This window comes from Gymnoscopelus braueri (genome assembly GCF_963280865.1).
Source record: "Gymnoscopelus braueri genome assembly, chromosome: 9".
In the NCBI taxonomy this organism is placed as follows: Eukaryota; Metazoa; Chordata; class Actinopteri; order Myctophiformes; family Myctophidae; genus Gymnoscopelus; species Gymnoscopelus braueri.
In genome coordinates this window covers 39,255,126-39,269,716 of record NC_137610.1, presented here as the reverse complement: position 1 = coordinate 39,269,716, position 14,591 = coordinate 39,255,126, and the positions used below count along the sequence as shown (strand labels likewise).

The 14,591-nt window shown below is 41.5% G+C and overlaps 2 protein-coding genes across 5 annotated transcripts; both read left to right on the top strand.

Annotated features, from left to right (window-relative positions):
• Positions 1–618: 618 nt before the first annotated feature.
• Positions 619–10,208, top strand: fam169b (family with sequence similarity 169 member B). 4 transcript variants are annotated; one of them, XM_080438282.1, is made up of 9 exons: positions 619–720; positions 1,232–1,385; positions 1,696–1,798; positions 1,890–1,975; positions 2,336–2,498; positions 5,683–5,865; positions 6,151–6,276; positions 8,836–8,912; positions 9,282–10,208. In XM_080438282.1, exons 2-9 carry the CDS (start codon positions 1,251–1,253, stop codon positions 9,693–9,695), a joined length of 1,287 nt encoding a protein of 428 aa, XP_080294408.1. In that variant the 5' UTR covers positions 619–720; positions 1,232–1,250; the 3' UTR covers positions 9,696–10,208. The 4 variants fall into 4 exon arrangements, with proteins under 4 accessions (XP_080294408.1, XP_080294411.1, XP_080294410.1 ...); XM_080438284.1 differs by having other exon boundaries at positions 634–720; positions 1,264–1,385; XM_080438283.1 differs by having other exon boundaries at positions 642–839.
• A 99-nt stretch (positions 10,209–10,307) lies between these two features.
• Positions 10,308–14,588, top strand: arpin (actin related protein 2/3 complex inhibitor). The gene is made up of 6 exons (XM_080438286.1): positions 10,308–11,045; positions 11,272–11,347; positions 12,002–12,134; positions 12,831–13,037; positions 13,522–13,685; positions 13,925–14,588. The coding sequence occupies exons 1-6, from the start codon at positions 10,954–10,956 to the stop codon at positions 13,931–13,933; spliced, it is 681 nt and encodes a 226-aa protein (XP_080294412.1). The 5' UTR covers positions 10,308–10,953; the 3' UTR covers positions 13,934–14,588.
• The last annotated feature ends 3 nt before the right edge of the window (positions 14,589–14,591 follow it).

The following is a 14,591-nucleotide window of genomic DNA, read 5'->3' as shown; positions in this document are numbered from 1 at the left end:
CATAGAATTATAATATATCGACTTAAGTACAGTTTTGAGGTATTTTGTTTTACTTTACTGGGGTATTTCCAATTGTCAGCACTTTTGCTTCTACTCCACTACATCTCAGAGGCTAATATTGTACTTTTACTCCACTACAATTATCTGAAAACTTTAGTTACTAGTTACTTTGTAGATTTGTATTATTAATACAAAACATATCACTTCAGCCCTATATATACTTTGGCTATTTGAAAATAACAGATCTACAAACTCACAATGCGTTGCGACGCATTATGAGCTTGTAGATCAGCTATTTTCAAAAGATTTGAAAACATGTGAAATGGGACATTCTGCATAATGAGTACTTTCTACTTTTGGTACTTTAAGTACATTTTGATGCCAATACTTTTGTATTTTTCCTCAAGTAAATGTTCAATTCCAGACTTTTACTCCAGACTTTTAACTTTCTACTGCCGTATTGATACTTTTACTTAAGTAAAAAATTGAGTACTTTTCCCACCACTGCACATGCTGCAAGTACAAGGTAAACACGTCGTTTGGTTCCTCTCTCTGACCACAAGGTGTCGCAGCAGTGCAAGTCAAAAAGTAAAGACAGCTTGTACTTAGGACTGGAGTCACGGGGGAAAACAAAACAAAACCAAACAGGGAAGTGAAGTGACTGACAGGCAGAAAAACCTTTCATCAGTGAATTTGCTCCGACTATAATATTCATTTAAAGTAAGTTATTAACAGTGTGCAATCATTGCAATGGATTTCTCATAAGCCTAGTAGTATGAGGCTTTGGTGTAGAATTGTTACCAACCCACCTTCATAGCCGTTGTCATGCACGTATCCAGGTACGTTTAGCGACAATTCAAACTGTGGTCGTTGAATTCATGGTCGAATACAAGACAGGTGGGCACTAGGGACATCTGGGCACCATATTCTTGGGATGACTGGGTACCTGGACGAGTGGGCATCTGGAAAGGTGGGCACCAGGACAACTGGGCTCCAAAACCATCTGGGCACTAGGTGGGCACCAAGTGCCCACTCGTCCAGGTGCCCACATGTTCCTATTAAAGTGCCCAGATGGTTTTGGTGCCCAGTTGTCCCTAGTGCCCAGATGGTTTTGGTGCCCACCTGTCCTGTTACCTAATGGAATTATCATGGTCGCCCTTATCCACAAATGTGTTTGTACATGCTTTAAACGGGTTTGCTTCTTATTCAGTCTTACGTTTCTCTGTCACAGGCCCACCTAATTCAGAAACATGTATCCCGTAGACCACCTGCCAGCTCTGGATTCCAGTGAACTGACCTCAGCTTCTGAGCAATATCTTTCTACTTTGTCAATGCAGTCAGTCGCGCAGCATGAAAATAAATGGATTGAAACATTTCACTCAAAGGTAGCCTACCAGAACATTTTCTATTGCTCCAACTTCAGTTGACTTTATGTTATATTTATACTATGAGAGCATACTGGCTGACAATTGGGCCAAATATGCATGCAACTTGAGGCAAAAATATATCTAATCAAAGTCCAATGGCATACCGAACATAAAGGTAATCATGTTTCTTTTTAAAGGCAGTACTACCCATCTGAGCTCTCCATGGTGATTCATTCTCCACACTGGCATCTAGACTCTAGATGCCAGTGTGGAGATGAAGCAGATTTAGATGTTGAGGTAGAGGTACTGATTGTTTTTGGCTGGTCAGGTGGAGGTAACGGGACGTAATGTCAGCCGGTTGCTGCTGTTTGAAGATGACCAGCTTGACTGTATGCTCCCAGCACTAAAGCCCCCTGGTGACCATACACAAGGTTAGGACTACAGGCATACACAGACACGCAGTGGTACATGTGCAACACTTACACACAAACTCACTGTACCTTTTTTCTGCCTTCATTACAGTGGTGGCCCTGTATCTGAATGAGAAGTGGTGGTCAGTAGATGATGTTTTGAGAACAACCAACAAATCCAGGAACGGCCTTGTCTTGGTAAATGTTGTGTAAAACAAGTGTGCTGTGCAGCGCAGTGAGCGCACAAGTGTGCGTTAAATGTATTTGTCTCTTGGTGTGCACCCACCACCACAGCACACCACACCACAGACATCTCTACATCTGGTGTGAGGTGTAAAGTATGATATGTATTCAATAACATAATTATAACTTTTATTTATTTTTCACTTTTACTCATTTGCTACTTTGACTTACTTACTGAGCACTGTCGTGTCTAGGTTAGAACTATTTCTTTTCTTCTTGTGCGTTTTCTTCTGTGTGCCGCCCTGTACCCTTACAAATCGTCAATGAAGTATTCAATCAGTCAATCATTCAAATTCCATTTGTGGTGTGTCCCAGGTGCAGTCTTTGGTGGAGAGGGTGATTCTGTTCCTGCTCAACCAGGTGGTGGAGAAGCTCCCAGAGGAGGAGGCACTGTTCAGCCCTCACCCCAGTAGAGAGCATGGTAAACTGCTGTGGTGTAATGGAGAGGCTGTGGGATTCTATACCATCAAACAGAAAGGTAAGAGGGAGGAGAACGAGGGAGGAAAGGTGGTGGTGGAGATAGAGGAGGAGACGGACCACTCTACAGAACAATCTAGGGTAGAACTAAGGCACACAGTGCCTGCCTTTGCATGAATAGACAATAAACATAGCAGGCAATGAATCAAGAATCAAGAGCGTTTGTTTGTCCCAGGTACAAGCAGCAAAATGTTGGTGTGTGTGTGTGGCATGTTCCGCAAGACTGTGCTAACAACAGGAATACAAGCAAAACAAGCATGGTTATTTACAGATGAATGTTTTTTGTTTTATTTTGTTCTTTTGTTTTTTGTCTTCGTCCTCGTTCAGGGCTATGACAGCCGCAGGGAAAACACTCTTCCTAGGCCTTGAGCCCCTGGGCTTTGAGAACCCTCAGATGCTTCCCAGTCTGCATTGTCACAAACATTACTGGGGAGGTGTTTGTGCTTCACAATCATTTTTTGCCCTACTTAAACACCTGCTGTTATAGGTGTCCTATAGGTACAGAAGGGAGCTCCCTTCATTGAATAGAGCAGTGAGAGAATATTGGGACCCACACATAGACAACTTAGTTGCATGTTAAGATTACAAGGCACTTAGCTACAAAGTGGAAAATAAAAACCATAGAACCTCTGTTGCATTCAAATATAATGTAGACTCTCTCTTTTCTCATAAAAGCCATAACCTATTCAGAAGTCTTTGTATACGAGCCAACAGCACGGAGACATTATATTCCCTGCCTTCTAAATCTTTTATTTTTTATTTTTATGTATTTATTGCTTTTGACAAAGTACAAAGCACAAAGCAGGGTCCCCACGGTCATGAAATTCCTGGAAATATCTTTTAATTTGAAAAAACCTCCAGTCCTGGAAAAAAAATTGAATTTATTATTTATCAAAGGTCCTGGAAAAATATTTGGCTATGCATTGCTTTTGGCTAGTGATTTTGTTAATAAAAAAACATTTTCCAAAACATGTATAACATTACATGAAAGATGTAACATAAGTAGTTTTTCGCCAAACGGGCTGCCTGCGTGATTGCAGCCTAATTTATATCGGACGTGACAAAAAGAGCAGATCTACAAGCTCACAGCGTAGTTACGGTAGTTAGTAAATTTGGCGTGAAATTTTGAATGGAATTATACCATTCTATGCTTTATTTTTTCTACACTGTCGGTCTTTGGCCATTGCACATAGGAGTAAGAGACTCGCTATTGCGCTGAATGATTGTTATATAGGCCTGGAAATTGGGTGAAATATTCTGGAAAAGTTTTGGAAATTCATTGGTAAACATGTGTGGGAACCCTGACAGGTATCCAATAGCCATATGATGTCAAAAGTTCATACCTGCCTTCTAAATCTCTATGTAGCAAATAAAAAAGGAAAACAAACATGCCTTTTCCTCACGTGTGCTACATGCGTAAAACACATTCTACAGGAAAACAAACATTCCTTTTCCTCATGTGTGCTACATGCGGAAAACGCATTCTACCCAACAGGGTGACCCCCTCTCGCCTGTCCTACTCCTCTGCTTTTTTATTTATTTTATGATTTATTTCAAATAGATATATTTAACAGAGAGACAGGAAAGGTGGGAATGAGAGCAGGCAGGGCTGACATGCCGTAAAGAACCTCGAGTCGGACTCAAACCAGGGTCAGCTGCAGGGGGTGCCTCTCGCCTATCTCCTTTATCCGAATTCTAGAACCCCCCCATGCGTGTGCTTTTAGCTTGAATGCTGATATTAAGGTTCAAGGTGTTCCTTAGGGAATAAATCATGTCCATGCAGTAAAGTGAATGCAATAGATGTTTATTTTAAAATCATGCGGCAAACAGACCGCATCTTCAACTTGACAAGGCCTCAGCCTTCACCTCCCCTGTGTCTTCTGTCAGCGCATCCTCCAAAAGACATCTCTCTCATATCTCCCTCAATTCATTCAATTCAATGGAGCTTTATTGGCATGAGAAAACATGAAAACATCCCTCACAGTCTCTTTATACCCCATGATAAAGAAACGATAGGTAATGATTTACACCGTGGCCAGGGCAGGCCAAACCCGGTGATATTCCCCAACAAAGAATGCTCGCACCTTGCCCTGAGGCTATACACAGCAGTCAGATTCAGTACAAGTCTTACAGTTGATAGCAAAACAAGCAGTATGGAAGGCTTAAATTAATGAAATATTGTATAAGTAATTTAATATTTTCCATAATATTTAGGTGTACAGGTATATGAGTAAAAAATATGTTGTTAAGTTTCCTCATTATATTGAAGCAGCATCAATAATGATAGTAAACATATACAGTATACATCAACTAGGAAAATAAACAAAAGAAAATAGGAATAATCAAGAAGCAGAACAGTTTGACCGTTGTCCTAGTGCTTGAAGGTGCTATACTCCTAGGTATAATCATACAGCCTCTCTACCCATTCAGCTATGGTGGCCATAGCTGAATGGATAGAGAGGCTGCCTGGAGGTGTCTTTGATGATTCTGTGAGCTTTGCTGACACAACGTCCGTCGTCTTGGATGGAGCAGGGATGTTCACATCCACTGATGTAGTTGACTGTCCACACGACCCTTTTAATTGCTTTGTAGTTGAGGTCAGCAGAGTTCCCATACCAGGTAGTGATGGAGCCAGTCAGGATGCTCTCTGTGGTTCCTTTGTAGAAGTTCCACAGGACCTTGTGGCCCATACTGAACTTCTTTAGTCGGCTGAGAAAGTAGAGGCGTTGTTGTGCCTTCGTCAACACTCATTCGGTGTGTACGTCCCAGGTGAGTTACTCAGTGATGTGAACTCCAGCTGCAGGAATTTGAACTGGCTTACTCTCTCCACTGCAGCAAGCGATACCATTACTGCTATCCCCAATAGGTAGTTATGATTTAAAAATAAATTTAGATGGTGATAGCATTTTGCTTATCTTGTCTAATACATGTCTCTCACTTCCCAAGGTGCTAAACCTGATTCAAGCATTCTGTACATTTTGGGGCTATACAATTAACTGGAGCAAAAGGGAGTTGGGGACAGCACAATTTGTAAGGAAACCAAAAGGGATGAGATACCTGAGTATTAAAATAATGAATATTATTATATTACTGGCCTAATATACACTTTTGGTTTAATGGATTAAATGTTTTGGCAAGTAAACAAAAATCGACATTGTATAATTCCCATGTCTGCCCTGTTAAAGGTAGCTTGTGTGATGGCTGCACCAGTCAAAGCTACCTGCTCCCTGTTCTGGACACTATATTGGTGAGGAGCAGCAGGAGGAGGAGTGGTCTAGGACTACAGATGCTGGAGGACTTCTGTTCCTCATTCCCCACAGAGGAGGTGCTGGGAGTCAGCTCTCCCTTGTCACCAAGCATGGTTGCAGGTCAGTCTCAGCCCCTGCTGTATAAAGCAAAATTGCCTTCAGCAGTTTGTTTATTCATTAATAAATTCATTCGTGTTCTCTGTGGTTTCAGGATGTAGAAAAACAAGTCTTTGTCTGCGATACATATTTGAGGGAATAATTTGATATTTTGTTTTGGATGGTGTTATGGCCTTTGTCCTGCGAGATTTACTTTGTGTATTAAACCTCTCCCTCCTTTGTAAAAGAGCTCTAGCTCTATTGATCGTCCTTCAAGAGGTTATGGGTTCATGTCCCCTGTGTTTCCAGTGTGTAGGAAGTTTCTGCAAAAACATGAGGACCAGAGAGAGCGCCTGTATGAAGTGGAAGCCCCTGGGGACTGGGCTCAGCGACGGAACATCTGGCTTAACATCCAGCTAGGCCGCTACCCATTCAGTAAGGCTAGCATTAGCTACAAAGTATTTCAGATTAAATCTACCAGACCTTATTGTTAGTAGATGTTTGTGATGGTACAGGTACATTTCAGTTAATTTTATTTGTGCCTGAGAAAATTCCTTTTGCAGGGTCAGTGGCAAAGGCATTCCACACAAAAACACACAACTCAAAACACTGAATGAGAACATAATGTAGCAATTTAAAAAAACAACAGCCTGCTGGGGAGATGTCAGTCTTGTTCATGTTCACTAAAGAACAGCTGTGAACTGTGTGACTAAGGGCTTCGGCATGGTTCTTAAGAGCTTAATAAACCATATCGGACAGCTAAAGGTAGACCTTTGTTAATCCCACCCCGGGGAATTCAGTTTGAGCCGCACCTAGCTGATGACTGCTCAGATGGTTATGATGAATGCTTGCGGAGGAGCTGTTTGGGGTTAAGTGTCTTGTTCAGGAACACTTTGACACGTACTGTATATTGGGTGGGCCAGGAGGTGAACCGGTGACCTTCTGATTACCAGACGGCCTCTCTAACCACTAAGCTACAGCCGCCCGTACTTTGCTAAGCTTCACATTTTGCCTGTTACTTTTGAACCATAGGTCGTACAATCAACCTTTTTCCCCCCTGGGGCCAAGCCCATTTCCGCCCGACTAGATTTTCCACCATTGTGTTTTCTTCAAAACATACGTTTTGCTTCTTCTATAGATTTTATCCAAAAATCACATAAATCGGTTCAACAAATCACATAAATCGGTTCAACATGTATGATCAACATGTACAGTATCAGTCACATTTTTCATATGCCATTCCACTTGGCTATGATTGGCATCCAGAGTTTGTGGGAGGGGCCAGTTTTTCCCCCAAAATCATGAATCACACATTGAGGGGCCTCCAAAACACATTGAGGGCCTTATGGGTTACCGTAAGTGTCTTTCTCAGGAACACTTTGGGCTAGGAGGTCAACCGCTGACCTTTTGATTACCAGACGACCTCTCTAACCACTCAGCTACGGCCAGTCGGCCACCCTCAAGTTGCTAAGCTTTACGTTTTGAGTATAGCTATTGAACCGCAGGTCTAAAAACATTTATCATGAACGAAACATCCAGTCATTCCCAAATTTGGAATTGCATGTTGAGGGGCCTCTGTAGAGTGCACCTCCAAAAGAGCCTTCACTTTTGCCACAAACCCAAAAAGTTGCACAGTCATACAAACTAGATTTCCCCCTGCAGCTTCCTCGTGTCCTGACGCGACCGGCCCTTTCCCACGAATCGCGGTAACTTGGCGACACCCTTAGTCACTGCGTCACATTCCAGGCGGATAGCACCGACCACACCTGGGAAGAAGGGGTGAGCGCACAAGACAGTCGCTGTCTTGTTGAAGGACAACGGACGCGAAACAACAAAAATAAAACCTGTCGAAAAGAATTGCGTGCATTTAGCGCTTATGAGGATTTAGCAAAAGTCCAGTTTGCTAATTCACAACTACAACTACTGCTTTTGTGTTTAAATTTCTCAAAAATTTGATGTAATATACAAATATCATTTATGAAAAGCCTACTAACCTGAAGTCGGAATTATTTTGTGTATTACCGGTTCTTTATGACTGAAACATTTTTGTACTCTGTGTTTTGTGTGTGGGGATTATCTCACGCATGTATCATTCTGACAAATTGTATCATGAGTGAAACAGCTTCAGGTATGACACTGCGCAAGCCTAACTCAATTTAATAAGAGCTACTTACCTCAATAGGGAATGCTATCATTGTGTACCAAAAATTGTTATTTGATCTAGATAAAATCGTAAGACTGTGGTCTAACACACACACAGACACACATTTACACTTTGCTACTGATGCCATGACATGAATTCCCCTCCAGGGGTCAATAAAGGTCTATATTGTGTTGATGGTCCATATAAGCCTTATATGGACCATCAACACAATATAGACCTTAAGGGATCAGTTGGCCTCTCAGTTTCCGAGGCCAAGGTGGTGTCGCCAAGTTACAGCGATCTGGTGGGAAAGGGCCGTTAGCTGTCCTGACAGCTCACCCCACGACTGACACAGCCCTTGGTAGAAAACCCAGCCTGGTAGAGCTCTGTACTCCTAGGGAGCACAATTTTCTAGTTGTCTCTGTATTTAACAAAGAGACACAGCCAGGAAAGCTGAAAGATGTACCACACGCCTTCTCCCCATGCTCCATATTGCATCCCTTTTAACTTTCTCTTATATAGCGAATCTATCCTTTTACGTGTTCTTCTACAGTGAATAATTATCCTTTAACATGTTCTTCTTTAGTGAATAATTTGCTTTAACATTCTCTTCTGTAGTGAATGTACTGTATGCCTTAATATTCTCATAGGGAATCCATCCTGCATCTTGTTCCATCTGTTTTGAGGTAGAAGAATCAATGAACAAAATGAGTTTGCAGACAACTTGAAAACCTGCCCATTTTCACTCCTAAGCACACCTGACCAATCGCTGCAGAAAGTGGACATTAGACAGTTTGTCAATTTTGGAAAGTCACAAAAATGGCTTGACATTAATTAAAATGTCTGTCCAGGTGTGGATGAGAAGAAGAATCCCATGTTGTCAGGGGACTCAATGAAGAATGGAGGACATAATACCCAGTGTCTCAAGGTACATATCTTAGACATTTTATGCTTTATGCCTTTGTGAAGTGAATAGCAGCCCCAACTAGCAGGCTGTATTGTGACCTGATATGACAACTAGAATCTAAAGCCAAAGCCATTCCTAATTACATTCCATTATGTTAAAGAGTCATAGATAAGAGTGTGAATTGATGTATAATCCAAGTCAGACTGAAGCAAATTATCTCAGCCATGCGTTTCATGCTATCATGTACATGGTAACTAAACTTGTAAAATCTTAACATCTGTAATAATTACATTACCTGCACAGTGACACAGAAAACAGGCTTGTATCGGAAATTAAGTAGACACAGTGATGCAATGTAAACATTGCAATTCTTATTTTTCTCTCTCAAAGCAATCTCAAGATGCTAGATGGGAAGCTGAGTCATCAGAGGACACTGGCGACTTTTACAGCGCAAAAAGACCCCTGCCAATAGACTCGCATATTAAGCTTTGGGACCCAAGCCAGGTCGGAAGTGCCCCGAGTGCAAAGCCTCCTACAACAGGATGCATCTCAGCAGCCCATGTTGAATCCCAGAACATAGAACTGTCTCCAAGATTACGAGGCCCTCCAAAAAAAACACCAGCTGTCCGAACCTCCTGTGGCCGGCTAGAATCGCGATCATCAGCCCCTACAGCACCCACGGCTATAGACTCTTCAAACCTTACTACGCCTGGATCCATAGAATCGCCGCAATCTCTCAAACCAAGACGAGAGAAGGAGGAGTTGCTCAGATGTGTCAAACGAGTTAGAATGACATTGAAGTAAACACAGACCGAGGGCTTGTGCTGTTAACCATGTGAGCTGATTGAAAGTGGGAGAGCATGTCTGAGAGGTGAAAGTAAAGGGGTCCACAGAGGGGTTGGCATGTCCAACAAAATTTTAATGGGCATTTTATATTTTGCACAAGAGACGGAGGAACTGTATATTTACTTACTCTTAGTTCTTATTATATTTAATTTAATGTAACTGTGGTCATAGGAGGGTGCTTTTGCACAAAGTACCTGATGGAAAAAGTTGATGAGTTGAAGTTGAAATAGTGGGGATGCAGCTGTTAAATTTGTTTCATTGCTCCAGTCAGTGCATACAGTACAGCTCATCAGAATATAGTATCTCATATTTTCTTTCCTACAAATAAAGCTGGATTCAGTGGGCCTTCAATTATCAAATAATTGTTTTATAAGATTTTGGATTGTCATATGATTACTTTTCTGGTGTTTAAATTATATAGGCTCCACTAGCTTATCGGCCAAGTACACTGAAATAAACTTGTGAACACTTGGGGGTGTGTGCGCAGTCATTCAAATTTCTGTCACGGGACCCCCAGGGGTTCCAGGGGGTCCCCAGAACATTAAACACTTAACCCTATTTTATTTTTCGAATATTAGCCAAATATGTTCGAAAATAGCAGTCCTATAAGCTTGCGATGACAAGTGAGCTTTGTAGATCTATTTTTGAAAAATCTTATCTTGACAAATCTTATCTTATGGGGGGTCCCTGACACGAAATATTTTCATTTGGCGATCCTTGACATGATCATGTTTCAGGACCATCCGACCACTGTCCAGGGGTTCTGAAACTTTTTCATGACAAGGACCCTCAAATGAATATATTTAGCCACGGACCCTCATCTGAAAATATTTTGTGCCAGCTGACACAGGAACAAGATTTGTGTTAAAATGTTTTAAAAATATCCCAAAATGTTTTTAAAGATTAAAAAAAAAAGAAGCAGATCGACAAACGTGAGATTGTTGGTCTGCTACTTAAAAATATCTGATGCAAAACAGTTTTTAATGCTATATAACCATTTTGATGGGGACCCCCTGGAACCCCCTCAAGGACCCCTGGGGGGTCCCCAGACCCCACTTTGAAGGACACGAAGCAGTTTTCCATACAAACGGAAAGGAAGCCGTCGGCACATCACGTTTAACAAATGAAGCGCACTCTCATGTTTAGTTTCTCGTTTTCAGGAACCAGGAAGTCGTTCGTGGCTTTGGCTTGATTAAAAAAAAAACCAAACTGCAAAATGAGTCGAATTTATAATAACACGTCGTTACAAAACAAGCCAGTACACAATGAGAAAATAAACGATGTTTGGTCTCCCTCCGCATATGAAAGGTAGAGTCGCAGACAGTGTATAATCTGTTTCCAGTGTTTAGTTGTAAATCAGTTGACAAATCTTACTGTTGTTGACATGTTTACCTCTTGATTAATTGAATGCCATAGGACCACAATGGAAACAAGCCCTTAGAGCCCATGTTATCCTTTTAGCATCATTGTATAATCTCGTATGTGTAAACTGTTAATAAAGTATTCAATCAATCAAACCTTTTCCTCCTGCCAGTGGACCAGGCGTTCTTCTAGAGGGAAAACTGCTGGATGTTTCCAGACATACTATTAAGGATATTGGCAATCAGAAGGTAACGTTAACTTATACCTGCTATTGCAGTTTAATAGTTTAGCTCAGGGGTCTTCAACAGGGGGTCCGGGACCCCTAGGGGGTCCTCAGAGTTACTACAGAGGTCCGGCCACCAAATCGTTGTTTGATTGATAGTGACTTTTTTTTTTCCACTAACCACTTGAACCCTAGATTCCCTTGTCTGAGGGGAACATTAGCCGAAACTAGCAGATCTACAAGCTCACAAGGCATTGTGAGCTTGTAGATCTGCTATTTTTGGCAAAGAGGTTTGGTGTAGAGGGGAAAAAGAGCAGACCAAGAACAGAGCCAAAGGTAATAAAGTATTGAGGGTTTAAGTGGTTAAATGTCTGAAAACATGCATTTAACAATATGTGACCCCCACTATATTGAAGTGGGAGTCCCTGCTTCTTCATCTCTCTCTCAGCTAGGGGGTCCTTGGCCTGAAAAACGTTGAAGACCCCTGGTTTTCTCATTCGTGGATTTTTTTGGAGGGTTATTCAAATGCATAAAATCGAGTATGCTCAGTTGAAGTCTCACTTTTTATTGAAGATGTAAAATAATTTTAGCCAGAGACCACGGACATACTGTGACGTTACTTACCACCAAACCAGACACTTTAGACATGTTGTTATTGTTTTGCTGTTGTTGCCAGCAGGTTCGCTTCTATGTGCTGTACATCAAACCTAGACGGATCCATCGACGGAAATTCGATGCCAGCGGAAAGGAGATTGAACCAAATTTCAGTGACACCAAGAAGGTTAACACTGGCTATCTCATGTCCTCCTTCAGTGAGTTACTTACTGTGACCGTCAGGGGGGGCTCACATCTGTTAGCTAAGTGTAACCACTCAAACCCCATATGGGTCAACCGGAGTCCCTCAGGGCTCAATGCTAGTGTATTTTCTGTTATTGTGGGGAAAGCTTTAGCTGAAAATAGCCGGTCGACAAGCTCACAATACCGATGCTGGGGTTTAAGTGGTTAAGTGTTCAGACAGTTTGACGTGTTTATCTGGCTGGCATTGTAGGCTTATTGGCTTTTTGCTAGTGATAAAAATGAATATTTTCATGGCAGATTTATGTCATTTTATTTAATTTTACAGTAAATCCTCTACCTGAATTGATTGAATCTGACCTGTCCTACTATAGTTCCTTGTAGGCATCTTATTGCAAAACTCATGTAGACCTTCCATTAGCTACATGGAATTTGTAACTCTAATCATAACTGTACCACCAGTAAATATCTCAGACATGCAAAAGTGTCACTTTTCAGCTACAGTCACCTTTTTGAACCCAAATAGGGCAATTGTGTGACACCTGACCCAAAAGAAAACAACATGTTGTCACCTTTTTCACCTCGGGGCTGTTTGCATGCCTGAAACTGCATTACTTTGCCATAACATAAAGTTTACATTAGTCCTCTCCTCACAAGCATACTTAAGTTATTGAAGGTGTGTGTTTGTGTTTATCTTATTCTGCGTCATACAGAGGTGGAGGCTAAAGGGGAGTCAGACCACCTTACCGAGGAGCAATTGTCAGCAATGGTGAACAAGGTGGAGCTGGTGGAAATAACGGACAAACACAGGCCGAGCGGTGCCATGGCCTTCTGGTACCCAGAGTCAGAGATGGACAAGACGGAGTTGGAGACCGGACAGGATGTCCGTCTGAAAACCAGAGGAAATAGCCCTTTCATCTGTGAGCTTTCGTTACAATCAGCTGTCTCTTTTTTTTACCTTCCCTTACCAACAATGACTTCTATGCTTTAGACAGAAATTGAGTTTATGCACTCGAGTGTTCTCATGCTTCATATCTGGACAACGTCTACACCTGGGCTTCTTGAACCTTTTATGTACGAGACCCATCTGATAAGTTGTTACGCTATACAGAGCATGTGCTGTGATCTTAAACGTATTAGGAGTCGATTAAAATACATTATATCTCAACCCAGCCGATACAAATGCTATGCAACATTCCTTTGATTTGCCACAAAACTTAGCCTGGCAAACAAAATGAAAATTCAGGCTGAGTGTCAGGCTACACAAAACTAGTAGTCAAGTTCAAACTGCAATAGTTTAAATAGACCTTAATTAAACACTGAGCAAAGGTACCTAAACCATATTTTCAGAATATAAAATAATGTATAATCATCCTCACAAATTACTGTGTTCTCCGCTTCCAGTCTCCTTGGCAAAAGTGGATGGGGGAACAGTGACCAAGTGTAATTGTGCTGGAGATGAGAAGGCTGGAGCGTCATGGACAGACAAGATTATGGCCAACAAAGGAGAAGCAGGCAACATGCAGAAACCTGGAGGAGAAGGCGAGGGAGCAGAAGAGGATGAATGGGTAACGACAACTGTAACTCAAAGATACTGTAAACACAATTTTAATAAGCATAGGCCAAACCTACTCTACACCAGATTTTATAATAAAAAAAAACTAAACAATTTGTATAGATACAATGTCATCGATCGTTGCTTGTGATATGGGATTGATTATATCCTTACTTGGGTGGGGGTAAATGTTGTATATAAGAAGACTGATTAGTACAGTATGTTTATTAGTTTTGTTACTGTGTCTTCCAGGATGATTGAGAATGTAATACGACTACAGCTGTCCACCAAACAGCCTGAAGGTTTGGCCCTGTCTATCTTCGGTGATGGACCCATACCTTTATTCCAGGACTGTCTAGTGTCTTTGTCTATATGAGATTTGTTCCCTACTCTTCTATCTGGGACTGAAGCCTTGTATGCTTTCATCTATCTCTCTTGGATTTGATCCCTATACAGTACTTGATAACCTGGACTTCATCTCTATCTCTGGTCTTTCTAACTTCTGCGCAGCTAGGGGCCAGTACGCAGCACTCTTTCTAGAACACGTCATTCTAGATTGAGACAGACTTGTACTTGAGGTCACATGATCACAGACTGCAGCTCGCTGCTCGAGCTTACTCTAATCACAGCTGTGTGTATGTCAGTCAAAGCTGTTTTGCCCCCTGAGTGTGCACACACCCAGTAATGTTTGTAAACAAGAAACCCATCTTATTATTCTGTTTTTATCTCTTTGCCATTTTTGCAGCTTGTGAGCACAATAATTGTTTGGTTTTCAATATTGTTGTGCTCTTGAGAGTATTTTAATGTTTTGAAACATTAACAATCCTTGCCCTTACTTTAGAGTGCTAATACTGTATACTGACACTTTAAGGGTAATACAATATTTGTGTATGCATCATGACAGTCTCGTATTTCAGGA